The sequence below is a fragment of the Cervus canadensis genome, chromosome 10 (genome assembly GCF_019320065.1).
Source record: "Cervus canadensis isolate Bull #8, Minnesota chromosome 10, ASM1932006v1, whole genome shotgun sequence".
Taxonomy (NCBI): Eukaryota; Metazoa; Chordata; class Mammalia; order Artiodactyla; family Cervidae; genus Cervus; species Cervus canadensis.
Window position 1 is genome coordinate 63,128,377 of NC_057395.1, and position 26,247 is coordinate 63,154,623.

Genomic DNA, 26,247 nt, shown 5'->3' on the forward strand with positions numbered 1-26,247 from the left:
ACTGTTCAAGAATATTCACCACAGCACTGACTGTAATGGCAAAAAGAGAACAATCTAAATGTCCACCTTATCATTTTGTAACATGGGGAAATATCTGCAGGATGAATTACCAACAGGGTCTGGGTGATTGTAATTTGATAGACATTGCCAACGTTGGCCATGCATTTTTTTTTTTTTTTGGCCATGTATGGCATGTGGGACCTCAGTTCCCCAACCAGGGATCCAACCTACACTCTCTGCTTTGGAACCGCAAAGTCTTAACCACTGGGCTGCCAGGGGAGTCCTTGGCAATGCATTTTAAACTAAATTTTTGTGTAACACACATACCATAAAGTGCATATATCTTAAGCTTACAGCATGATTAGTTTCAGAGAGAACACACCTGTGTAGCCACAGCCCAACTCAGTTTATAGAGCATTTCCTGCATTTCAGAAGCTTCTCCTGTGCCTCCTCCCATCCTTACTTTCCCTCAAAGGACCACTCTTTCACTTTTATCATCATTAGTTAGCTTTGCCTGTTTTGAACAATATACAGTTGAAAAAGTATCTTTGAAATTATTTCTGTGTATTTTATAGACTATAGATATGTCTATATATTTGGTGCTGGTAGCTTGTTGGTATGGAAGATTTCTCTTTGTGAGCTCAGCCCGAGACACCTGGCAAGAATCCTGGCTCTGGACCTCTTTGTGTCCAGTGTCGGAGGTTTCAGGATCCTTTGATTTTCTGACTCTAAAATTCTGTGGCAGCACCAGAGCCTGAATGGGGTGATACACAAGGAGAGCCCGAAAGTGCTGAAGGCAGCTGGAGTGTCAGCACCCTCCTCCCCTGATGAGAGTAGAGGGTGCAAGAGAGGGCTAAGGTGGGAAGTTGGCTTCCTGTGAATCTTCAATGCCAGGATGAAGGAGGCTCCTAACTAGTCTACATTTCCTCTATTTTCTTCCTCTTCAGCTAGGTTATTCCTTTTCACCTGTGGTTCTGCTTTTCTTCTTGTGTGATTTCCCCAGGGGACCTGGGAGAACTGGGGATAGAGGGGAGCAGAAAGGGGAAACGACAACATCCAGGTGCTTGGAGAGGGATGTCTCACTCTCTCTGCTTCTCTTTTTTTCTTTCTTTATATTTTTTAATCTTTTGGCCATGCTGCGTGACATGTGGGATCTTAGTTTCCCAACCAGGGATCAATCCCGTGGCCCCTGCATTGAAAGCATGGAGTCTTAACCATTGGACCTCCGCTCCCGCCCAGGGAAGTTCCCGCTTCTCTTTTTGACTTGGTCTCGGCCACTGCTTTTTGGTGAGACTTGACGAGTGCTTTCCTTTCCCTGGGCCTCAGTTTTCTGGATGTACAGAGAAGGTTGGACCAAATAGTCCCAGAGTGCATCCTGTGGTTCCCGCTCTCTGAGTTTCCTTGCTCTTCATTTCTGAGCGTGTGGACATATTTCTGGGTACACCAGACTCCCTGAGACTTGGTTTCTCTCCCCCAGCACCTCTGTCTTCCAAATCTCCCCCTGCCTTGCCCCTGCCCCTGTCAGTCTGAATCTCAACCTCCCAGTCTCTGAGTGGAGTGAGTGTCTCTCTCCGCCTTTGTGATCCCTTGACAATGGGAGGTAAAAATAGCCCAGGGGCCGAGCTGGTGGAGATAAAAGGGAATTTGCCTTTTGTGTCCTGTGGCCAGGCTGGGGGGGCTGTGACACGTGGAGATTGCTGACATAGCTCTCCTCCGCTGACCTTGACGGCGGCAATAAAAGGGGGAGCCCAGCTCCCAGCCCTCACCGTGGTGCCGAGGTGGGTGATCAGGGCTGGAGTGGGAGCCCAAGGGAGGGCAGCCAGGCTGGTGGGTGAGGGTGCTTGTGGGTTGGCACAAGTCTCTCCATTTCTGTGGGAGAGGATGCTCTGGTGTCTGAGAGGGTGTGTGCGTGTGTTGGGGGCTCACCAGGGAGCCTGAGGGGGGACTCCAAAGAAGGACCTACTATTAGGTCTTGGGGGTTGGTTGATCACACCCCAGTTTGGGGCCCCTGCCTCCAGTCCCCTCTCCGGGCCAACTTCCAGTGCCTGCTGCCTTGGACCGCCTTGAACCTCCAAGATCTCTGCTGCTGCATCCTCTGCCTCTCAGTGCCACTACCATGATGGATGTGAGTGAACTTGGGGAGTCTGCACGCTACCTCCGCCAGGGCTACCACGAGCAGATGAAGGTGCACACCGTCCTGTGGGATGGTAAGTGAGGGCAGAGGTGGGCAGAGCCACAGAGAGGCCCTTATGGACTCAGAACAGGAGTGGGGAGGGGCGGCACTCCGCTCGGGTCTGAAGGAGCACTCTGGCCTGACAGCTTTAGCCCCAGAAAGAAAATCCCAGGGACCTAGTACACCTCACTTGTGTGCCTGTGAGCAAGCCTTGGTTTGCTCCTCTGTAAAATGGGACAGCATCACCTGCCTCCTGTGACTGCAGTCTGTGGCCGGAGCCTGAGGCTTCTGAGATGAGAGTGACTGGTGTGTGTGCAGGCTGCCTCCACGTGTCCATAAAACCTGTGCTGGAGTTATTTTTAGTGCTTTCCCTAGAGCCAAACCCTCTGTTTATTAGGGACAGGAATAAAGGCAACTATTTATGACCCGGTTTGCTCATAGGACAATAATAACAATAGGCAATGTGTATCAAGCGCTTATTGTGCGCCAGGCCCAGAGCAGATGACTTTCCATGCATCATTGCAACAACCTGGGGAGGTGGTGACCAGGGCCAGGGCCAGCTTTGTGGGTGTGTGACCTCTGCAGCTGCCCTGGGGGCCTTTAACTCTTTGCTATCACCATCTTGAAATTTTAAATGATTTCTTAACAAGAGGACTTGCATTTTAACATTGGAGCCTGAAAGTTATGTAGTTGGTCCTAAGGCACTTGGCTAGTAGGTGACAGGATACCTGAGTCTTTAACTTTCATGATGCCTTTAACTACCATGAAATATGGGCTCCCTGGAGCTCTGGGACCAGCTGCCCGGGGAGGAAGGAGCATAAGACAGACATACAAGATGCAGGGCTTGAGTCTTGGGTGAAATAGGGAAGACAGAACCCACTAATATTAAGTGCCTGACTCTGAGTGTTGCTCCAGAGGAGAACTAAGGAGATGCTCACAATGTTTTGCCTTTAAGGGACAGGCCCAGAGAGAATGAGGGATTTTCCACAGGTTGCAGGGCAAATACAAGAGAAGCATGGATCTGAACCGAAGTGTGTAATCCAGGGCTGTGGGGGACCCTTACTTCAGTCAGAGGATCCTTTGAGGAGATCTCTAGGGAAACCTCCCAGTGCTGCCTTTCCAGGAAACAGGATCTGGAGGGATCTTTCCTGGGTACTCCTGTGTCCTGATAGAGGGGCTCCTGGAAGGTACATAGCTCTAGGGACAAGACAGGGGAACCCAGCTGGGCCCCCAACCCCTGGATGCATCAGCCTCTTTCAAAGCCCCAATGCTCTCCCGGAAACCCAGGGAAGAAGCGGGTCTGGGTACCTGATGAACAGGATGCGTACGTGGAGGCTGAGGTCAAGTCGGAAGCCACTGGGGGCAGAGTCAACGTGGAGACCAAAGACCAGAAGGTTTGACTCCCCCCTTTTCCTGGAATTAGCTCCTCTGCCTCCCCGAGGTGTAGCTCCTGGACGGCATGCTCTGTATGAAAGGGGGTCTGGGGGCGTACAGGGGTGAGAGACTGAGGTCACTTGGTTCCTGCCCCCACGATATGGCCTTCCTGGCAGGTGCTGACGGTTCGCGAGGCTGAGCTGCAGCCCATGAACCCGCCCCGCTTCGACTTGCTGGAGGACATGGCCATGATGACGCACCTCAACGAGGCATCCGTACTGCACAACCTGCGCCAGCGTTATGCTCGCTGGATGATCTATGTGAGCCCGGGACCGAGGAGGGGCCAAGGGTGGGATGAGGCCGTGCGTGGTGGGGGCGGGGCCGTAGCATCAGGGGCGGGGCTAGAGCGAGAGCCACAGCTCGGCGGGGTTGGGACCGTGGGGAGGGGGCGGGGCTGTGTGCGGTGGGGGAGCAGGGCTAGAGGTAAGGTAGGGTGACGTCATGGGGCTGAGGGGCGGGGCCACCGGCTGGTGGGCGGGGCTGGAGGTTTGGTTACGGGACTGTAGGGGCGGACCGGCAGCCTCCGAGTCGCTGGGCAATGGGCTGTGGAGGTGGGGCCACGGGCTGAGGGCAGGAGTGAGGGCTAGGGTGGGGCCAGGACGGCCACAGAGGTGTGGCGTCGCACCTTAGGCAGCTCCTTTTGGGGAATTTTTGCAAAGATCATAGTTTTGCGAGGGCTAGAGCTTGAGGATGGGAACTTGGCCTCCAATAACCCATCTATACTCTCTCTCCCCAGACATACTCGGGCCTCTTCTGTGTCACCATCAACCCCTACAAATGGCTCCCGGTCTATACAGCCTCCGTGGTAGCCGCTTACAAGGGAAAGCGCCGCTCGGAGGCCCCGCCCCACATATACGCGGTGGCGGATAACGCCTACAATGACATGCTGCGCAGTAAGGGCTGCCTTGACTCCTCTCCCCTTCCTGAGTCCTCTCTCCCTCCTGAGACCCCTCCCCCGGCTCCCGGATCCCCTTGCATCCACTCGCACTGCCCTCTTTTCGATCCCGCTGGACATTGAAACATAGTCGTTCTGTCTCTTCAAGTGGGAGCTGGCCTGCAGTCTGAAGGTTCCCACCTGGTCCTTCCCATTTCTGGCCCTGGGCGGAGGGGCTGTCCCAGCGCCAAGGATACCCCAGGTGTTCCACCTGTGGCTGGTCCCTCACTTTGGCTAACTTCTCTGTCTCCTCCCCTTTCTTCCAGACCGAGAGAACCAGTCCATGCTGATCACGTGAGTGTGGGGCTCTGAGGAGGGGGTGGGAAATGCTGGACATTTGGCAGGGAGGGAGGGAACTAAAATCATTTCCCGAGATTGAATAATTGAATACAAAGTGCTAAGGGCAGGGGTTTTACCACCTAGAGCCAGTGTCCCAGGTGAAGCTAAATTATAGCGTCTTCTCTGCCCCTGTTCTGAGCAGATAGGCAGAAAAAGGATGCCAGACTGATCGCCAGCCCTCATATCCCCTGTTCCTAGGGCCTGGAATCTTTCACCTTGATCTTTTGGGAGTTCTGATTCTGGCTCAAGGAGGGAGGAGGAGATCCCCTTCCCTTTCCTCTTTATTGTTGTTATTGTTAGGTCGCTCGGTCATGTCTGATTCTGCGACCCCATGGACTGTAGCCCACCACGCTCCTCAGTCCATAGGATTTCCCAGGCAAGAATACTACAGTGGGTTTCCATTTCCTCCTGCAGGAGGTTTTCCTGACCCAGGGATTGAACCCCTATCTCTTGCACTGCAGGAGTCTTCTTTACCACTGAGCCACCAAGGAAACCTTTCCTTTTTATTACCAGCTTCTTATTTCTGAATCTTATTTATAACCCTTTGTTTGCCTCCTTGGGAAAGTGGTAGAATTCTTACATACCAAGTTTAGGTCCAGCCAAGCCAATATGGACATCGGTTGCGCGTGAGTGTGTGTATGTGTGTGAGTGTGCAGCCTGCTGGTTAAGAGTAAGGCCTTTGAAACCAGAAAGACCTGGATTCAAGTTCTCATGGGTCCACTTCCTGGTGGTGCCCTTGGTCCTCTGAATCTCATCAGTAAAAACAGGACAGTCCTGCTTACCTACCGCAGAGCTATAGGAGTCAGCTGGTGAATGTTTGCATCTGGCACCCAGCAGAAACAGCTACATGACCTCTCTGAGCCACATCCCCTTCTCTATCAAAAGAGGGTGATGATGGCACCTGCCTTACAGGGTTCCTGAGGCCTCAATGAACCAGTTCAGGTGAAGCACTTGGCCCAGGGCCTGGCAGTAAGTTAGAGCTCAGTAAACAATGGCATCATCTGTTTTCTCATCTCACTGGGATGATCTATGCTGGTTTGTTTTGTAAACAATTCAACGCCTCTGGGAGTTGACCCATCTCTGAGGAGTTTTGGGTTGAGGGGCTCCTGAGATGGGACCTGGGTGTGGGGAGGGCAGAGGCACCCTGCTGGAGAAGTAGGGTGCTGGGGGGTGGGAGGAATTAGAGTAGCCAGATGGACATTGGTGACTCATGTTTGTGTCGTCCAAGGGGAGAATCGGGGGCCGGTAAGACCGTTAACACCAAGCGGGTCATTCAGTACTTTGCCATCGTCGCTGCCCTGGGAGACGGGCCGGGCAAGAAGGCCGTAAGACTTGCCCATGCGGGCACTGCTCCCTGCTGCTTCTCACTGTTTTTCTTTTCTTTTTTTTTTCTCCTTTTCTTCTTCTTCTTCTTTTTTTAAAGTTGATTCCCCAGAGCCTCTAGCCCTGCCTGAGCCTCCCACCCTGGTGGCAGACTCTGGCCCGAGCAAGGCTTGACCAGAGAGGCTGCGGCCATTCTCTGCCATGTGACGTAGTTCCAGGCTTGTCTCACTGCTCCCACCCCTAACACAGAGGGGCGGGACCACATTGCTAGTCCTCAACATTTCATGTAATTTTTCCCTTTCATATTTTCACGACCTTCATATTTTAGAAGTTTACCAAGCAGGCTGCTTTTACCAAGGAGTAATAATCGGTTTCTTGGTTTTCATGCTCCAGTTACCTGCTGTCAATCAAACAAGGCAGGTTCAGCCAGAGCCAAGGGCACTTGGCCTTCTCAACAGCCAAGATTATGGGTCAGTTTTATACCCTATGATTTCTTTATGGTTTTTGAAATTTTCTGAAACAACAGGGGACCAGTATTTTGGGGGTTTTTTAAATTTGTTTTCGAGGTACAGTTTTCCTTCCTAGCCCTATGGCCAGATGTTTAGAGATGTGTGGGCACCCCACACCCACCACCAAATGGATTGACTTTTCTTTCCAGAAGCCTAAGGCCTCCACCCACCCAGCCCTCACTCCTGGTCTTGTTGAGCCTTGCTTTTATTCTGGGGCATTTTTCTTTCTTCTTTTTCTTATCTTTTTTTTCCATTTAAAGTTTTTTTTCTTTTTCTTTTTGCCTTTTCCTGTTTTCCCATTTGATTTTCTTGTTTTTTTTTGTTTTTTTTAATTTCAGTTTTGGTTTTTTGTTGTGGTGGTTGTTTTTCTTGTTTGGTTTTGTTTTTGCTGTTGACTTTTTTGATACTTTCCTCCCTCCCCTCCACCTCATTTTCCCAACTCCCAAAATGTCTCTGAGGATGCTACAGAAAGTTGGGGCTTGGTCCAGAAATAGAAATGGAGGGCGGGAGCTGATGGGGATGCAGCCAGAATGGGTGGGACTAGGGGGCACTTGGGCAGAAAGGAGCCCTGTATTGTGGATTTGAGGTTTGGGGGAGCTGTCAGGCAAGGGAGGTAGAGAGAAAGGCTGGTCCACAGGGGCCCTGGGTGTTGTAGCTTAAAGAACTTATCAACCTGCCTCCCCTCTGCCCCAAATTTGACCACATCTATCAGAGGGAGCCCTCTTTAAAAGCCCTGGAGCTGAATGTGTGGGGCGGAGCTCAGGGGAGGGCTCCTGCCATCTTCCTCTTGTTCCTGTCTCTCCAGCAATAGCTCAGGGGGATTTTTAAGTCTTGGGCTCCCTGGAGGTGAGTGAATCACCAAAATCTCGTGGCATGGGACAGATGGCATGGCACCTGTCACTCCAGAATCCATGCCTTCCTTTCCCCCTCTTTTTTCCCCAGGCTGCTGGGATCCATGGCAGGGAAGAGATAGAAAGGGAGATGGAGGGAAGATGAGGCTAGGAGAGCAAGTGGGGAAGAGTCCTTCAGTTCAGCAAGTCCCTCTAAATGAAACAGGTGGCTTTGGGTGTCGTGGGAAGCAGGATGCCTGGACTCAGCATCTGCCCTGCCCCTGATTTATTGTGTCATCTTGAGCAGATCACTTTCCAGCTCTGAGTCTTAGGTTCCTCATTTGCAAAGTAGGGCTAATAATATGCACCTGGTGGGGCTATTTTGAATAATACTCGATGTACAGTTGTACAGTGAAAATGCACCCAATCACAATACAAAGAAATGTGAAGAAGGGCCGTCACAGAGGGAGGTGAAAGGTCAGAAGGTTTGGGCAGGAAGAGTCTCTTCCAGCCTCAGAGAATCAGAGAAGACTTCCTAGAGGAGGGGGCTTTTGAGTTGGGCTCTAAAGGGGAGTAGACTGTAGTCAGGAACTTCTGGGACTTGGAACAGGGTCAATTCCGGGGGTGTGGGAAATGAAGGGATATGGAGGAGGCCAGAGACAGCTTTGGGGCACTGTGGGTAGGAGACACCCAGACGCAGCCCCTGCCTCAAGCACCTCCCTGACTAGAGCTCTGCCTGCTCCATTTCTTGCATTTCTCCATCTAACAGTCCCTGGAGGGTCAGGCATAGGGAGTGGGTGACTAACATTCAATGTCCTGCTAACTCACCCCACTCCCCCACCTCCACACCCCTTCCTGGTGAGACCTCACATCCTCTAACATTGTCTTCCTTCTCCTCCCAGCAATTTCTGGCCACGAAGACTGGGGTAGGTATGGGGCTGGTGTGAGTGGGGCAGGCAATAATTATGAAGTCCTGGGGACCCTCCCTCCCCTTCCCCTTCCCAAGCAGAGGTGGTCTGGGATGGGCTAAGACCCAGGACCACTGGGTGAGAGACCCCTCATCCTGCCACCAGGGCACCCTCGAGGATCAGATCATCGAGGCTAACCCTGCCATGGAGGCTTTCGGCAATGCCAAGACCCTGCGCAATGACAACTCGTCCCGCTTTGTGAGTGGCTGCGGTGGGAGACCAGGTGGGGTTGGGGCAGGAGGGCAGGGAGGCGGGGAGACACAAGGTCTGGGGAGCCCTGGGTGGATGGAGCAGCACTGCCCGGGCCCCTGACTGAGGCTGCTTCTCTGCCCACAGGGCAAGTTCATCCGCATTCACTTTGGTCCCTCTGGGAAGCTGGCATCCGCGGATATTGACAGCTGTGAGTCCAGGAGAGAGGGTGGGGAAGGAGGAGGATGGGGAGAGGCCCAGGCCTGCACCTTCCCACTCGGATTGAGCAAATTTCATCAAGTCCTTGGGGCTCCCACCTGTCCCAGATGCTGCTCTTCGTGCCCAGGCCACTGCCCAACTCATGCCACCTCACCTCTCACCTGGAACTTACCCACTGCCTCCACGCGGTCTCCCAACCTCCATTCCTCTGCCTGATCTTCTTTCAGCCAAAGTGATCTTTTTTTGGCTACTAATCTGACCACTTCTCATTCCTGCCTAAAAACCTTCTCCAGATCCCATCATCTTAAGATGGAGACCCCCACCCTCACCCCACGATGACCCCAGTCTTTTCTCTGGCCCTCCGTCTGGTGGACCTGTGCCCCTCCTGCCCGGTCTCATCTCTGTGCACCTTGAAACCCTGTCCTTCCAGGAAGGTCTCCCCCAGTGTGTCTCTGGGGTCATCACCCATCCCTCCTGACCCAGCCCTGCTATGCAGACACTGGGTGCCCAGGTCACATGCACAGAGGGACCCCCCGACATTGACTGCTCCCCATCTTGGGATGCAGGGCCAGATCCTGACGGACAAGCATAGGCAGGTGGTGATGGGAGGAAACATCGTCATTTACACCCTGACGGGCCCGTGTGCAAACACACGGAGGCTCTGCTCTCTGCACACAGTGACACACCAGCACTGCTCTGGGGGGAAGGAGCGGTCTGTGGGTGGAGGAATGACAGTCTAGATGAAAGAACAAACCAAGATCCACACACAGGGCATTCCCTGGCGGTCCAGTTAGGACAGTGAAGACGTGGCACTCGGTGCCAAGGGCCCGGGTTCAGTCCCTGGTCAGGGAGCTAAAATCCCACAAGTCACGTGGCCAGAAAGGAGACCCCTACACAGACACCCACATTAATACACACGCACTGGTGTACAGACACACACATTCCCACACTGTGGCACATGTGCCAATGGGGAGACCTCCTGCAGCACATGCCGGGGTGTGTGCAGACACCCTTGCCCCCGGCCGGCCCCTTCCCCTGCTCCTCAGCCCTAGTGGGGTGACTCACTCAGGACAGTAGGCCAGCTCCTCCCTTTCCCCCAGATCTCCTGGAGAAGTCACGGGTGATCTTCCAGCTGCCCGGCGAGCGAGGCTACCACGTCTACTACCAGATCCTTTCAGGGAAGAAGCCAGAGCTGCAGGGTGAGGCCCAGCAGCCCAGTGGGGTGGGAGCCAGAGCGCACAGGTCTGGGTGGCAGTGGGGCTGCCCCGCCCTGTCCCGGGCCCCCTCAGACCAGGCCCTGGGCTGCCTGTTCCCCCACTCCTCTGGGGTCTGTGACATCCCTTCTTCCCTGGAGACCCAGCATTCCTTCTATCCACCCACCCCGTTCCTGAGATTTCTGGTTCCTGCCAAGCCCGCTCCTCCTCGTGCTGGAGAACGGGCCCCTCAGCACCACTGCCCTGGCTAGGTTGTCTCTCCTGCTGTCCTGAGATTAGAGAGGTTCTCCCCAGCACCAAGCGGGGAGCAAGGGCTCCATCTGGGCCTGGCTCACCTCTCTGTCAAGCCCCTGGAGGGCAGAATCTGATCCTCCCTGGACCCGAGCACCCAGCACGGGGTCTGGGTCAGAGAGGTGGCTGTGAGCAAGGGTCAAAAGGTGAGTGAGATGTAGGGACCATGGCTCTTTCCCCAGACTCATAAAGAAAGAGAAGCCTTGGGCATAGGAGTGGAGGAGAGAAACTCCAGGTACAAAGTCTAGAGAGGTCTCTAGAGTCTCCTGCTGGACGAGCCCCCAGGACCCACCACACTGGGATCAGGGGAAGGAGGAGAGCTGGTGAACTCAGCCGACCCCCCCCTTCTCGGCCCGTGTCCCCCAGACATGCTGCTTCTGTCTATGAACCCCTACGACTACCACTTCTGCAGCCAGGGCGTCATCACCGTGGACAACATGGATGACGGGGAGGAGCTCATGGCCACTGATGTACGTCTGGTGCGAGGGGAGCAGATCCCTTGGCTCCACTGGACCCTGAGGAGCCCAGAGTTCTCTGAGTCTTCCCCTCCCCCACAGCACGCCATGGACATCCTGGGCTTCAGCGTGGAGGAGAAGTGCGCCTGCTATAAGATCGTGGGGGCCCTCCTGCACTTCGGCAACATGAAATTCAAGCAGAAGCAGCGGGAGGAGCAGGCTGAGGCCGACGGCACTGAGAGTGAGGCCCCCTGACCCTGACCTGACCTGACCCAGTCATTCTCTTGACCCTGATCCCAACCTCCAGTCCGTGACCATTATCCCTAAGCCTTGTCCACAACCTTTGACCTCAGTCTGGCCCTGATTGTAAAGCGTAACTTCTCCAGACCCTCACCCTTCTAAGCTGTACAGTTTGCTGACCTTGAACTTGACCTCGGCCAACCTCCCTCTCCTAACCCTAAGTTGAGACCAGTAGAACCCCCAAGAACCCCTATTCTTGGCCCCCTCCTCATCTCACCTGTGTGTCCTGCCAGGTGCTGACAAGGCTGCCTACCTGATGGGAGTCAGCAGCGGGGACCTCCTCAAAGGCCTTCTGCACCCCCGAGTGCGTGTGGGGAATGAGTATGTGACCAAGGGTCAGAGCGTGGAGCAGGTGAGCTGCTGGCAGGCTGGGGCCCACCTGGGGATGGCCGGGACAGGGTCGGCTTCTTGCCGGGTCCCAGCCCAGCCTCCCCACAACTCCAGGTGGTGTTTGCTGTGGGGGCTCTGGCCAAGGCCACCTACGACCGGCTGTTCCGCTGGCTGGTGTCTCGGATCAACCAGACTCTGGACACCAAGCTGCCGCGTCAGTTCTTCATCGGCGTCCTGGACATTGCAGGTTTTGAGATCTTTGAGGTGCGGGCAGGCCCACGCCCCTAGGCTCTGTTCTCTCTGGGGTGGAGGACCATGGGGGTGGGTGCAGGAACCCTGGGGGTTTGCCTGGAAGCGGGGTGAAGTCCTGCACATCCCTGTTCTCTGTGGGCCTCCCTGTCCCAGTCTATAAGGAGGCCAGCTGAGCTGGGCGCTGCTCTCTACAGTTTAACAGCTTCGAACAGCTGTGTATCAACTTCACCAATGAGAAGCTGCAGCAGTTCTTCAACCAGCACATGTTTGTGCTGGAGCAGGAGGAGTACAAGCGGGAAGGCATTGACTGGGTCTTCATTGACTTCGGCCTGGACCTGCAGCCCTGCATTGACCTCATCGAGAAGGTGGGGCCTGGGGCCAGGTCACTCCAGGAAGGGAGTGCCTGTGTGCTTGTGTGTGATTGAGCATGTGCAGGCATGCATGTGCGTGTGCATTGAAGTGAGCATGGGTATATGAGCATGGCTGTGAGCGTGTGTGTGTAATGTGTATATGAACAGAAATGTGTGCCGGTGTGTGACTAGGTGTATGAGCAGGGTGCATGTGTGTGTTGGTGAGCAGGGCGCATGTGTGAACATGCATCCCTGTTGCACTGCTGACAATAAGCCCTATTGCAGCCACAGTTTCATTGGACCCTCAAAACTGTCCAGAACTACAGGGCAGGGTAGGGTGTGTTTGTTTATTTGTTTATAAGACATTACACATATTTCCCTATGGTACAAAGACTAGAAGGAAAGAAAAATCAAAGAAAAATGGACAAATCAGAAATAGAGGGGAAAAATATTTCCCCCAATCCTACTACAGCGTGTATCCTTTCCATCCTTTATCCTTGGCATCTCTTTTCTCTAATGTACACAGACTGACTTCTCATCCTACCTTTTCTCTGAAAGTGTATTCTGGGTGTGGTACTTTGTTGAAGAGGGCACAGTGGTTCACACAGCAGATGATGTCCATGCATTTCTGTAATCTCCTACCTGTGAACATTCAGGTGGTCAACAATTCTTTGCTGTTATGGCAGCAATGAAAGTATTTGTGTCCCCATTTTGCAGGTTAGAAAACTGAGGCTTAGAGAGGTCTAAGGGCCCCATAACCACTCAGTGAGGAAGCCAGAGTTTGACATCAACTGCATTTTTTTGACTGCACCATGTGGGAGAGTGTGAGACCACAAACGTCGGGGGTGTGTGGGTGCAGGGGTGCTGGTTTGAATTTGCACACTTCTTATAAGCAAAGAGAACAACTCAGAGCTGCGAATTGGTCAGAAGCGGGTTGAAAGCCAAGCCACAAACTTTCTTTCTTAGAAGACAGGGCTCCTGGTTGCAGATCCATTCTGCCTCCCTCTGGGCAGATGGTGGCTGAGGTTGGGGGGTGTGGGGAAGCTCCCAGAGAGAGGGGCTCCAGGAAGTGGGGGTCCAGCCCAGCCTGGATGGACTGGCTTGATGGAGACCCTTCACGCTTGTGCCCTGTCCCCAGCCGCTGGGCATCCTGTCCATCCTGGAGGAGGAGTGCATGTTCCCCAAGGCCTCAGATGCCAGCTTCCGGGCCAAGCTCTATGATAACCATGCGGGGAAGTCGCCCAATTTCCAGCAGCCACGGCCTGACAAGAAGCGCAAGTACCAGGCCCACTTTGAGGTGGTCCACTATGCAGGCGTGGTAAGTGCCTGTTGAAAGCCCTGCTCTTGACCTCTCTCCCCCGTTCCTGGGGTTCCCCCACCCCTCAGGTCAGCACCTGTCTGGTCTCTGGCAGGTGCCTTACAGCATCGTGGGCTGGCTGGAGAAAAACAAGGATCCGCTGAATGAGACGGTGGTCCCCATCTTCCAGAAGTCGCAGAACAAGCTCTTGGCTACTCTGTATGAGAACTACGCTGGCTCCTGCTCTAGTGAGTACCAAGCAGTGCAGATCTGCAGGGAACTCATGGAGGGATGTTCTCTGCAGTGAGTGACTAGCTCCATGTCTATCCTAGCTGAGCCCCCCAAGTCCGGGGTGAAAGAGAAGCGTAAGAAGGCAGCATCATTCCAGACGGTGTCCCAGCTGCACAAGGTGAGGCCCCGTCTAGGCCCCGTGCAGGCCCCTACCCTGCTGCCTTCACCCGGTCCTGGCTCCTTGCTCTGTCCCCTGCACCCGGGGCGGGCGGCCGTTAAGACTTGCAGTGATGTTTAACTCCTCTCCACGTGAACATCACAGCAAGTCTGTGCTGCTTCCCGTCCCCACGCTGCCTGGGCAGGGTTTAGGGGGGATGGGGTGGGAGCCACGGGGCCTGTGGGAGGGCTGAGGATCGGTTGGGGGACCCGCCTGGTCAAATGGAAGAGGGCCAAGGGTCACAAGGAGAGTCAAAGGGTGGCGCTGCAGAGACCTAGCACTGAGGTGCCCAGTTCTTAGCAGGCTGGTCCATCTTTGGTGGGCTGGTCCATCCTTGGCGGGCTAGTCCATCCTTGGCGGGCTGGTCCACTGCGGCTTCCAATCCTGCTTCTCTGCCCTCTTGTGCTTTCTCCCCTCTCCCTCCCCCAGGAGAACCTCAACAAGCTGATGACCAATCTGCGGGCCACGCAGCCCCATTTTGTCCGTTGCATCGTCCCCAATGAGAACAAGACCCCAGGTAGTCACCCCAGGGTGGAGGCTGCTTCCCCATGGGGGGACATGGGAGGGAGGGGATGGGGTGGACCAGAAGCTGGGTCATCCCTCTCCACAGGGCCTGCATGGCCTCGAATTCATGAAGGTGTGTCCCCTGACCGCTAGTCTTTTCCTTTAACCTCCACCGTGCCCAGGGGTCATGGACGCCTTCCTGGTGCTGCACCAGTTGCGCTGCAATGGGGTGCTGGAGGGGATCCGGATCTGCCGACAGGGGTTCCCCAACAGGCTGCTCTACACTGACTTCCGGCAGCGGTGGGTATCTCTGGGACCCAGCCTTGGCTTCTCCTCAGCTCCCCCGCCAGCCACCTTCCCTCTTACCTTCCTCCCAGGTGGAGGCTGAAGGCTGGCTGGGGGTGGGAAGGGCACCGAGGAGGATGCAGTGGGGTGGGGAGGGGGCTGGGGGGCATCCCAGTGGGATATGCTAGTTGGTGAGACCTGAGGGAATGGGCTGGGGAAGAAGTGAACAGGCTCGGGGTAAATATTGCAGGTGCAGCCAGCAGGGTTTGCTAATGTACTAGAAGTGGAAAGAGAATGAAAAAGACAGAGGTGACTTCCAGGTGTTTGGCCTATCAACTGGGGAGTTGGTGGTAGATGTACTAAGAAACCAAGATAGATCTTTAAACTTTTGGTAGGGGGAGGTAGGTGGACAGTGGGTTGAACTCTCCTTGGAACATGTCAGATTTGAAATGTCTCCGGCAGGAAGCCCAGGAGGGAAGTCGGGCAGGCAGAGCCAGGTGTGGATTTGGGAGTTGAATGAGGGTTCACATGGACTAGGCTTTATGTAATGCCTGGCAACGAGCGCTCGGTCAGTGCTGTAGCCTCTCTGCCTTCCCTTTATAGGTTTGGTTTTTGTCTGGCTGCAATTGTCCATGGGCCCCTCCCCCTTCAGAAGTAATTGGGGCCATCCATGCTGACCATTATACATGTGTGTTTGTAGAAATACTTTGCACATGGGTGCACACACACACATGCGCACACACACATATGAGAACACACACACATGTGTTCTCTCTGTTTTTTCCCTGTAACCATATGTCTTGGGGATTGTTCCTTATTAATAGACATCAGTCTGCATCATCACCCTTTTTTAAAAAAATTAAGATTTTTTTTAACAGCAGTTTAAGGTTTGCAGCAGAATTGAGGGGAAGATACAGAACATTGCCACAGACCCGCTGCCCCCGCACATGCGCAGCCCCCCCCCCCCATTATCAGTGAACCCACCAGAGCGGGGCATCTGTTACGGTGGCCTCGTAATCACTGTCTATAGTCACCATCACCGTCCACTCTCGGTATTGTGCCTTCTAGGACTCCGGATAAATGTAATGACATGTAGCATCATCCATTTTGTTATGGAGTGAAGTATTCTGTAATCTAGTGACCTGTGCTTTGTTCATCAGTCCCTTAGTGAGGGGCCTTTTGTGTTTCCCGGGTTTTGCCTTCACAGTGTGGTCACTGCAACCTGACCCACACGGCCCTGTACACACGTGCAAGCATGTTCCTTTAGAAGTGGGTGTGCTGGAACCCTTGCTCTTGTTGATCACAATTCTCTCCCAATGCTTCTTCAGTTTGTGATATGCTGTAACGCATCACCTTCTTTATTTTTTTTTTTGCCGTCTCAAAAAACTGATAAATTATTAAAAATTATGTTAAAACTTTTAACAGTGCCATAGGCCTTCTGTAAATATTGCCGCCTCCTAAAGAACTACTGAAGCCATTTAAACATTACCTGAGCTTTTAAAGCAGAGTGTGCCCACTTTCCCAGCATCACGAGATTGTCAAGTGTCACTCGCCAGCTTGTTCCGTGGAGCCTCCACTCTAGCCTCCGAGACGCCAGCCTCTCCAGTCCTCTTCTCCCCGCCTAGCACCCTCCTTACCAACCCTTCCCCACCTGCTCAGGTACCGCATCCTGAACCCCAGTGCCATCCCGGACGACACCTTCATGGACAGCAGGAAGGCTACAGAGAAGCTGCTGGGCTCGCTGGACATCGACCACACCCAGTACCAGTTTGGCCACACCAAGGTCGGGGCACTAGGGAGTTAGGGTCCTGACGTGGTGTGAGCAGGTGCTCTGCAAGGGCTCATGCAGATGATTGAAGGTTATACCTACCGTGCCCACCCCAGGTGTTCTTCAAGGCTGGGCTCCTAGGCGTCTTGGAGGAGCTTCGCGACCAGCGTCTGGCCAAGGTCCTGACGCTGCTGCAGGCACGGAGCCGGGGCCGCCTGATGCGCCTGGAGTACCAGCGCCTGCTTGGAGGCAGGTGGGTGCGAGGAGAGGAGTGGGACACAGGGTCGGGGTACAGCCACTTGTCCCCCAGCTCACAGAACCTCTAGGCTCTCTGAACCTGGTCGTACTGTCCTAGAGGTCAGATTTTGCGTATGGCTGGTTGAGTGTCTCTGAAGGGGCAAGGCTCTGTCTGCTCTGTGCCCTTCAGCCCCCAGCTACCTACCACTTCCTCCCCTCAGAAGGTGGGGAAAGAGAGTCCGTCTCTATGCCAGGCCATCCCAGAGTGTGGTCCTGAGTGGGAATAAAGGCAACTAGTGTTTTTGAAGAGTGTTATGTGCCAAGCCCTGGGAGAGATATTTTGTTTGAATTTATCTTAGTTAAGGTACAGGATGGGCTTCTCACGTGCCTCTGGTAAAGAATCTGCCTGCCAATGCAGGAGATGCAGGAGACACGGGTTTGGTCCCTGGGTTGGGAAGATCCCCTGGAGAAGGAAATGGCAACCCACTCCAGTATTCTTGCCTAGAGAATCCCATGGACAGAAGAGCCTTGTGGGCCACAGTCCATGGGGTCACAAAGAGTTGGAATCAACTGAGCACACATGCAAAGTACAGGACAGTCCTAAGAGGCAGATGACCGTCTCTGCTCACCAGAGGGGGTGTCTGAGCAGAGAGAGAGGCATCAGCTGGCTCATGCGGGGAGGTGGTAGGCTGGGATGGGAGCCTAGGCTGTCTGACCTTATATGACAGTCGGTGGCTTAACCATCCCTGGTGTCCTGTCTTCAGGACCCTTGCAGGGACCACCAGACCACTCAGAGTTTGTGAGCTCCAGCCCTGGAGGCAGTCCTGCATGCCCTGGGTCTCTCCCTAAACCTCGTCTATAAAGCAGAGGATTAGGACCTATTTGAGAGGCTGTTGGAAAGGTTAACGTGATCGACCACACACTGAAGTGTTTAGTGCAATGTCCGGCCCAGGGGAGGTACTAGGGAGCTTCGGGGCTGTACGAAGGGGCAGCTGTGAGCCTGCGGCCACCCCTCCCCAGGGATGCCCTGTTCACCATCCAGTGGAACATCCGTGCCTTCAACGCTGTCAAGAATTGGTCATGGATGAAGCTCTTTTTCAAGATGAAGCCGCTGCTCCGCTCGGCGCAGGCTGAGGAGGAGCTGGCAGCCTTGCGGGCAGAGCTGCGGGGGCTGCGGGGGGCCCTGGCCACCGCCGAGGCCAAGCGCCAGGAGCTGGAGGAGACACACGTCAGCGTCACCCAGGAGAAGAACGACCTGGCCCTGCAGCTGCAGGCGGTGAGGCGGGGAGGGGCGGGCTTTCTTTCTACAACCTGGTGCCCCCACCCCCGGGCATCCTCAGGGAACCCCAGGCCGCTCTGAGGAAATAGCACAAGCAGAACCCACCCCCACCCCGGCCAAGGCCGACCTGGCATGTGCTGCGTGCTCAGGCTTCACCTGGGTCCTTCTTGCTCTTCTGGAGGCTCATGGGCTCACACCTGCATGCGGCCTCCTAGTACCCAACCTCCCCGCCCAGTCTGCGCACGTGCCCCAGTGCTCCCACACCCTGGGCCCCCATGGCTTCCTGCTAAAGCCTCCATGGAGCCCCATCTCCCCAGCTCTCTCCTCCTCTCCCTCCCTGAGACAGTGCCAGGCTCCCTTCTCTGGTTAAGGGTCACAGGAACCCAGGCAGCAGGTAACAGTAACAACCAGAGGGCAGAGATCAAGGGTCCCGATCTTCCCCCAAGTCCTAGAGCTGTTCCTTCCTTCGGCAAACACCTTGAGTGTCAGGCCCCACAGAAGCTCTGGAGACACATTGCTAGGAAGACAGACAGACCAGTGCTCACAAACCCACCTGCTAGAGCAGGAGATGGTTATCTGGTCAGGTGGTGAGGAAACAGCACGGTGGCCAAGAATCTGACCCTCTGGCCGCACAGGACCCTCCCCACCCCGACTTCAGTGAGGGCGGACGTGACCATTGGCTTCTCTCCTTGAGCCCTTGTTTGGGCCTTTCTCTGGGTCGCCCCCCAGCTTAAGGTTCCCCTCTTGCCTCCCCAGGTTCACCCCTCCGCTTGCGCCCTCATCCCACCACACCTGATTGCCTTCAGGGCCAAGGTCATCAGCATGGCATTCCTTGGTCCCAGAACCCAACTGAGCTTGTGTCAGGCCTTGGCACGGAGAAATGAGCTTTCTGTCCAGGACCTGGCCTGGGGTCTCTCAGCTGTCCTGACTCTGATTCCCATGTCCCCCTCCAGGAGCAGGAAAACCTGGCGGATGCCGAGGAGCGCTGCCACTTGCTCATCAAGTCCAAGGTGCAGCTGGAGGCGAAGGTGAAGGAGCTGAGCGAGCGGCTGGAGGATGAGGAGGAAGTGAACGCAGACCTGGCTGCCCGCCGCCGCAAGCTGGAGGACGAATGCACGGAGCTCAAGAAGGACATCGATGACCTGGAGCTGACGCTGGCCAAGGCCGAGAAGGAGAAGCAAGCCACGGAGAATAAGGTGTGGGTGTGGGCTGGTGTGGGTGTGGGCTGGGCTGGGCTGGGGTGGGGCAGAGCTGTGGGGCCAGGCACCTGCAAGTCCCACACCTGTGTGGCCCTGGGCAGGTCTCATCCACTCTGTGAGCCTCAGTTTCCTCCTCTGTCAAATGAGGCTAATAGCAGCACTTCCCTAATTAGGGCGGGTGAGGATTCAGTGTGCGAGCATTCGCCACCTAGCCTCGCACGTAGTAGGTGCTCAGCAGATGCTAGTGATTGTCATCCACCAGCTCCATGTGCTCCATGTGCCCCAGGTGCCTTCCCTCACTGAACCCTCCCAAGAGCCCGTGTGGTTCACACTCTGGGGGAACTGACTCCATTATACAGGAGGGGATAGTGAGGCTCTGGGGGAGGGTGAGCTTCTTATTCAGGTTCTCACAGGTGCTCCCTGAGGAAGCCAGGACTAGGGAACAGCTGCTTAAACACCCGTGAATCCCCAAATAGCTGGCATCTGTTGATCTCTCAGTGCTGGCCAGACACTGGGGAAGGGCTCAGTAATCCCTTGAGGAGGACGCTACAACCATCCCTTAAGGATGAAGAAATTGAGGCTCAGGATGAACTGACTCGCCTAAGGTTCTCTGGCTGGAAAGGGCAGCTGCTCAGGCCAGAGTTGGGGGAGGCAGCCCCACGGTGACCTTGGCCCGACACAGGTGAAGAACTTGACGGAGGAGATGGCGGCGCTGGACGAGTCTGTGGTCCGGCTGACCAAGGAGAAGAAGGCCTTGCAGGAGGCCCACCAGCAGGCCCTGGGTGACCTGCAGGCTGAGGAGGATCGTGTGAGTGCGCTGGCCAAGGCCAAGGTCCGGCTGGAGCAGCAGGTGGAAGACGTGAGTTGGGGCCACAGCAGGGGGCTGCACAGAGGGGCTGGGCCAGCCAGGACAGGGGAGGAGCCCACACACCCTGTCCTGCCCCGCAGCTGGAGTGCTCCCTGGAGCAAGAGAAGAAGCTGCGCATGGACACGGAGCGGGCCAAACGCAAGCTCGAGGGGGACCTGAAGCTGACGCAGGAGTCAGTGGCAGATGCTGCCCAGGACAAGCAACAGCTGGAGGAGAAGCTCAAGAAGTAAGAGTGGGGAGGGCCCAGCCCGGACCTCCTGGCCCCGAGGGCCTCCTGAGCCTGCAGCCCGCTTCTCGTAGCCCCCAGGACTCCAGTCAGTGTTGCATCACAGCAGAGCTTGAACCGTAGGGTGAAGAGGGGTCACCTAGGGCCAGGCTCTAGGGCCAGCGCTTGAGAGGGAACATAGGGGAGGTCTCCAGGGCTACTCCTGGCAGCATGCCTCACAGGATAGCGTGTGTGCTGGGGGTGGTACCCAGGTGCCCCCGGCAGGTTGGCGGCAGTTAGGACCTGGGCCGGCTCATGCCCACCCTCTCTTCCAGGAAGGACTCGGAGCTGAGTCAGCTGAACCTGCGGGTGGAGGATGAGCAGCTCCTTGGAGCCCAGCTGCAGAAGAAGATCAAGGAGCTGCAGGTGTGTGAGGGATGGGGTCAGGCAGGGACCCGGGTCAGGGGCCCACGGAGGTGACCCTGCCGCCTGCCCATCCCCAGGCTCGGGCCGAGGAGCTGGAAGAGGAGCTGGAGGCCGAGCGGGCGGCCCGGGCCCGCGTGGAGAAGCAGCGGGCAGAGGCGGCCCGGGAGCTGGAGGAGCTGAGCGAACGGCTGGAGGAGGCGGGCGGTGCGTCGGCTGGGCAGCGCGAGGGCTGCCGGAAGCGCGAGGCCGAGCTGGGCCGGCTGCGGCGGGAGCTGGAGGAGGCAGCCCTGCGGCATGAGGCCACGGTGGCGGCCCTGCGGCGCAAGCAGGCAGACAGCACGGCCGAGCTGGGCGAGCAGGTGGACAGCCTGCAGCGGGTGCGGCAGAAGCTGGAAAAGGAGAAGAGCGAGCTCCGAATGGAGGTGGATGATCTGAGCGCCAACGTGGAGACCCTGGCCCGCGGCAAGGTGTCAGCCTCCTTCCTGACTCCGACCTCTGACCCGCCACTAGCAGCCCACCCTCACCAAACCCCTCCTGACTGCAACAGCTGACCCCACCCTCTGAGCCCCGAGCACCCCCTGCCTATCTGACACCACACTAGTGCTGACCCTGTACCCGATCCTGATCCCCGGCCCATTCACCGAGCACCAGCCCGAAACCCCCCATCAAGGTCCCGCCTTGATGCCAGAGGATTTTGACCCAGCATCCAGTTTCAACTTCTCAGTCTTTGACCTCTGAATTCTGACCTCATCCCTATCCTGTTTTGGCTTCCCTGGTGGCTCAGATGGTAAATAATCTGCACGCAATGCAGGAGACCTGGGTTTGATCCCTGGGTCGGGAAGATCCCTTGGAGGATGGAATAGCAACCCAGTCCAGTATTCTTGCCTGAAGAATCGCCGTGGACAGAGGAGCCTGGTGGGCTACAGTCCATGGGGTCGCAAAGAATCGGACATGACTGAGCAAATAACACAGACGTGTCCTGAATCCCAGCACCCAACCCTGACCCTTGACCTTTGCACCACCTAATCTTAACAACTGACCTGTGACCGCTGTCCCCTGCTGACTTCAGACTCTGGTATCCTAACCTCACCTTGACCCACTGGCCTTAGGACTGGTTCAGCCCACTCACTTCTGACACCCACGTTTTAAGCCATAGTCCAGCACTAGAACCTGTGACCCTGAACTTGGGGTTCTGTTCTCCCTTTGATTCCTTGGCACACACCTAGCTTTCCAGTTCTGGGCTCCAGTCTGATTGGCGGCCCTAGATCTTGCCTTGTGGCTGACTTGTTCTGATCTCTGACCCCGGCTCCCAGGCCAGTGCAGAGAAGCTGTGCCGGGCATATGAGGATCAGCTGAGCGAGGCCAAGATCAAGGTGGAGGAGCTACAGCGGCAGCTGGCAGATGCGAGCACCCAGCGTGGGCGGCTGCAAACCGAGAGTGGTGAGGCGCCGGGCTCGGCTGGGCCACGACGGGGCCTCCGTGCTGCCCACCTGCCTTCCCCTGACTTGCTGGCTCCCCTTTGGCCTGCAGGGGAGCTGAGCCGCCTGCTGGAAGAGAAGGAGTCTCTGATTAGCCAGCTGAGCCGCGGGAAGGCCTTGGCCACCCAGAGCCTGGAGGAACTGCGGCGGCAGCTGGAGGAAGAGAGCAAGGTGGGCTGGCCGTGGGCAGCCACGGAATGGCGGGGGCGGGGCCACAGGGCAGCCCCACGCTGAGGTCACTGGGCTCTCTGCAGGCCAAGAGTGCGCTGGCTCACGCTGTGCAGGCTTTGCGGCACGACTGTGACCTCCTGCGGGAGCAACACGAGGAGGAGGCCGAGGCCCAGGCAGAGCTGCAGAGGCTGCTGTCCAAGGCCAACGCCGAGGTGGCCCAGTGGAGGAGCAAGTATGAGGCGGATGCCATCCAGAGGACTGAGGAACTGGAGGAGGCCAAGTGAGTACCCTGCTGGCCCGGCCAGCACCACCTGGGGGGAGGGGGCAGGGCAGGGTGGGGTGGGGGATGCGGGGCTCAGCTATGCGCCCACATCCCATCTGCTCCCGGGGCCCAGAAAGAAGCTGGCGCTGCGACTGCAGGAGGCAGAGGAGGGGGTTGAGGCCGCTCACGCCAAGTGCTCATCGCTGGAGAAGGCCAAGCTGCGGCTGCAGACTGAGTCGGAGGACGTGACCCTGGAGCTGGAGCGGGCGACCTCGGCGGCCGCGGCGCTGGACAAGAAGCAGCGGCACTTGGAGCGGGCGCTGGAGGAGCGGCGGCGGCAGGAGGAGGAGATGCAGCGGGAGCTGGAGGCGGCCCAGAGGGAGGCCCGCAGCCTGGGCACCGAGCTCTTCCGGCTGAGGCACAGCCACGAGGAGGCCCTGGAGGCCCTGGAAACGCTCCGGCGGGAGAACAAGAACCTGCAGGGTATGGCCCGGCCCGGGGCCAGCGCCGCCCTGGGGCTCACTGGGAGTTCCCTCCGAGTCACAAGGGCAGGATGCCCTTGCAGGGGCAGCCTGGAATTACGGGGGGGTGAAGTGATGTGGCTGCAGCATGAGCAGTGGGGTGGCCCCGCGGTGCCCTGTTCTCTCTGCAGAGGAGATCAGTGACCTCACAGACCAGGTCGGCCTCAGTGGGAAGAGCGTCCAGGAGCTGGAGAAAGCCAAGAAGGCGCTGGAAGGAGAGAAGAGTGAGCTCCAGGCGGCGCTGGAGGAGGCCGAGGTCAGGGTCGGGGCAGACGCTGACCCACTGGCTTCCCCAGCCTCCCCCCTCAACACATGTTCACGGACCCCCTGGCTCAATGGCTTGCTCCGTACCCCAGGGGGCCCTGGAGCTGGAGGAGACCAAGACTCTGCGGATCCAGCTGGAGCTTTCCCAGGTCAAGGCTGAGGTGGACCGGAAGCTGGCAGAGAAAGACGAGGAGTGTACTAACCTGAGGTGCGGGGAGGGGGCTGGCCCTCCTCTCCAGGCTGACAGCCTCTCCCATCCCAACTGCATAAGAGCAGAGGGCAGGAGGTGTTGGCTGAGTCCCAGCGTGCACACAGACTGGCGTGACACCTAGTCCTCCCTCCCCAGGACTTTCTCGGCGGGGGGATTATTGTCCACAGTTCAGAGGTGAACCTAGGAGAGGCCAGAGGACTTGCCCAAGGTTACACAGTGGAGGCAGAGCCAGCGTTCAGTCCGTGTCTGTCTGCTCCAGAGCCTCACTCTTGTCTGTGAAGTTGCTCTGATGGGCGACAGGCAGGCATGAAGGGCTTGAAACCAGGGAGGGACGGGTCCCTTAGTCCGCAACGGGTTTACGTCTCCAGCGTTCCTTTTGCGTCTGTCAGCAGGTGTGGTGCCCTGGCCCCTGCTCCTCGCAGGTCACCATGCCTCTTTCTGTCCCTCCCGACCACAGGCGCAACCACCAGCGGGCAGTGGAATCCCTGCAGGCCTCCCTGGATGCAGAGACTCGGGCCCGCAACGAGGCGCTGCGGCTCAAGAAGAAGATGGAGGGCGACCTCAACGACCTGGAGCTGCAGCTGGGCCATGCCACCCGCCAGGCCACGGAGGCTCAGGCCGCCACGCGGCTGCTGCAGGCCCAGCTCAAGGAGGAGCAGGCGGGGCGGGACGAGGAGCAGCGGCTGGCGGCCGAGCTCCGCGAGCAGGCCCAGGCCCTGGAGCGGCGGGCCGCCCTGCTGGCCGCGGAGCTGGAAGAGCTGCGGGCCGCCCTGGAGCAGGGCGAGCGCAGCCGGCGGCTGGCGGAGCAAGAGCTGCTGGAAGCCACCGAGCGCCTCAACCTCCTGCATTCCCAGGTGGGCACAGAGCGGGTCACCAGAGCGTGCGGGGCGGGGGCCTGCAAGGCCCGACTCTAAAGCTCTGCTTCCCTGCAGAACACAGGTCTCCTGAACCAGAAAAAGAAGCTGGAGGTGGATTTGGCCCAGCTGAGTGGGGAGGTGGAGGAGGCCGCCCAGGAAAGGCGGGAAGCTGAGGAGAAGGCCAAAAAGGCCATCACTGATGTGAGGCTGGGCCGGGGCTGTGGGTGCCCAGAGCAGAGTCCAAAGGGACCGTCACCTCCTGACCAGGCTGCCGCATACCCCGCAGGCGGCCATGATGGCGGAGGAGCTGAAGAAGGAGCAGGACACAAGCACACACCTGGAACGGATGAAGAAGACTCTGGAGCAGACGGTGCGGGAGCTGCAGGCCCGGCTGGAGGAGGCAGAACAAGCCGCCCTCCGGGGCGGGAAGAAGCAGGTGCAGAAGCTGGAGGCCAAGGTGTGTGCGGCCTGCCTCCCAGTCTGCTGCCCTGGCGGGTGGGTCAGCCCCCGGGAGGGCAGGCCAGGGGCTCCAGGCCCACCAGCTGGCTGCTTGCAGGTGCGGGAGCTGGAGGCCGAGCTGGACGCAGAGCAGAAGAAGCACGCAGAGGCCCTCAAAGGGGTGCGGAAGCATGAACGCCGGGTCAAGGAGCTCGCGTACCAGGTGGGTGACCAGGACCACCTCGAGGGAGGCCCTGGAGCTGGCCTGCTTTGGACAAGACATGAATCCCCTTTGCCTGCCCAGGCCGAGGAGGACAGGAAGAACCTGGCTCGCATGCAGGACCTGGTGGACAAGCTGCAGAGCAAGGTCAAAAGCTACAAACGTCAGTTTGAAGAGGCGGTGAGTGCACGGGGATCTGGGTCTTTGGGGCCCAGTACCAGTCAGGATGCCAGTGGTCACCCCACTTCTACAGCTGGCCCCAGTCAGTGGGGATGCCAGCAACGGTCAGACCTGTTCCACCTCTGGGCTGTGGTTTCCCCGCGGTGGCTTTGTGTCAGCTGGGACAGTGACCCCACTGCCCAGTGGGAAGAAAGACAAGTTTCTAACAGCTCCAGCAAGACACAAGACCTAGCTCTGTCTCTGGGTGGACCCCTCTGCTTTCCCCTTCCAGGCAGATCTGGCACCCGGGCACCTCTGGAACAAGTGGCTCCGTGCCCTTCCTTCCTGCCGTGGGGACTGGGGAGGGGTGGGGAGGGCCACGGGCAGTGGTGGTGAAGCAGACTAGCGGGCCAGGAGAAGCTGGCCCCTTCTGGGGCAGCTGACCCTCTCAGTGACCAGAGAATGAGCAGGCCTGCCTGTGCCCGCAGGAGCAGCAGGCCAACACTAACCTGGCCAAGTATCGAAAGGCCCAGCATGAGCTGGACGACGCAGAGGAGCGGGCAGACATGGCGGAAACCCAGGCCAACAAGCTGCGGGCACGCACCCGGGATGCCCTGGGCCCCAAGGTGAGGGGTGTGTGGGGTACCCTCCCTGCCCTCTGCCTGGGGGCTGCCCACTCAGGCACCCCTCTCCCCTTAGCACAAGCAGTGAGGCTGGAGCCCTGGGCTCTGAAGAGGGACACCTGCTCTCTGCCCCCCGATCCCAGCCTCTCTTCATTCACACCTGCTGGAGCCCTGGGCTCTGAAGAGGGACACCTGCTGTCTGCCCGCCCCGATCCTGGCCTCTCTTCATTCACGCCTGCTCTCTGTCCCCCCAATCCCAGCCTCTCTTCATTCACACCGGCTGGAGCCTTGCCACCCCAAGCTCTGCTCCACCCTGGATAAACCCTGCGGCTGCAGCTCTGACCGGGTTCCTGCTCATTCTTTGGGGTTCAGGAGGGGAAGGGAGCACATGGTCTCACAGACAAAAGTCAGGCCCAC

General features: G+C 57.3%; 1 protein-coding gene across 3 annotated transcripts; it reads left to right on the plus strand.

Annotated features, from left to right (window-relative positions):
* The first annotated feature begins 1,779 nt into the window (after positions 1–1,779).
* Positions 1,780–26,241, plus strand: MYH7B (myosin heavy chain 7B). Of its 3 annotated transcripts, XM_043478625.1 has the most exons (41): positions 1,780–2,207; positions 3,461–3,567; positions 3,724–3,867; positions 4,344–4,500; positions 4,808–4,835; positions 6,109–6,205; positions 8,445–8,468; positions 8,616–8,708; positions 8,847–8,910; positions 10,019–10,117; positions 10,790–10,893; positions 10,981–11,119; positions 11,412–11,530; positions 11,623–11,772; positions 11,955–12,125; positions 13,249–13,428; positions 13,523–13,655; positions 13,740–13,816; positions 14,285–14,372; positions 14,542–14,659; positions 16,304–16,427; positions 16,529–16,665; positions 17,670–17,925; positions 18,882–19,124; positions 19,810–19,986; positions 20,076–20,221; positions 20,536–20,626; positions 20,704–21,093; positions 21,940–22,066; positions 22,157–22,275; positions 22,359–22,555; positions 22,671–23,020; positions 23,190–23,314; positions 23,415–23,530; positions 23,991–24,387; positions 24,466–24,591; positions 24,677–24,847; positions 24,947–25,051; positions 25,133–25,228; positions 25,696–25,833; positions 25,907–26,241. In XM_043478625.1, the coding sequence occupies exons 1-41, from the start codon at positions 2,117–2,119 to the stop codon at positions 25,916–25,918; spliced, it is 5,826 nt and encodes a 1,941-aa protein (XP_043334560.1). In that variant the 5' UTR covers positions 1,780–2,116; the 3' UTR covers positions 25,919–26,241. The 3 variants fall into 3 exon arrangements, with proteins under 3 accessions (XP_043334560.1, XP_043334561.1, XP_043334562.1); XM_043478626.1 differs by lacking the exons at positions 1,780–2,207; positions 3,461–3,567; positions 3,724–3,867; positions 6,109–6,205 and having other exon boundaries at positions 4,412–4,500; XM_043478627.1 differs by lacking the exons at positions 1,780–2,207; positions 3,461–3,567; positions 3,724–3,867; positions 4,344–4,500; positions 6,109–6,205 and adding an exon at positions 4,526–4,674.
* The last annotated feature ends 6 nt before the right edge of the window (positions 26,242–26,247 follow it).

What these genes read in the sequence shown, in the direction of transcription:
- MYH7B (XM_043478625.1), top strand. Translation starts at nt 2,117, where the DNA reads ATGATGGATGTGAGTGAACTTGGGGAGTCTGCACGCTACCTCCGCCAG. An exon ending in TACACTGACTTCCGGCAGCG is followed by an intron (nt 14,660 to 16,303) that starts GTGGGTATCTCT and finishes CCACCTGCTCAG; the next exon opens with GTACCGCATCCTGAACCCCA. An exon ending in GGAGAACAAGAACCTGCAGG is followed by an intron (nt 23,021 to 23,189) that starts GTATGGCCCGGC and finishes TTCTCTCTGCAG; the next exon opens with AGGAGATCAGTGACCTCACA.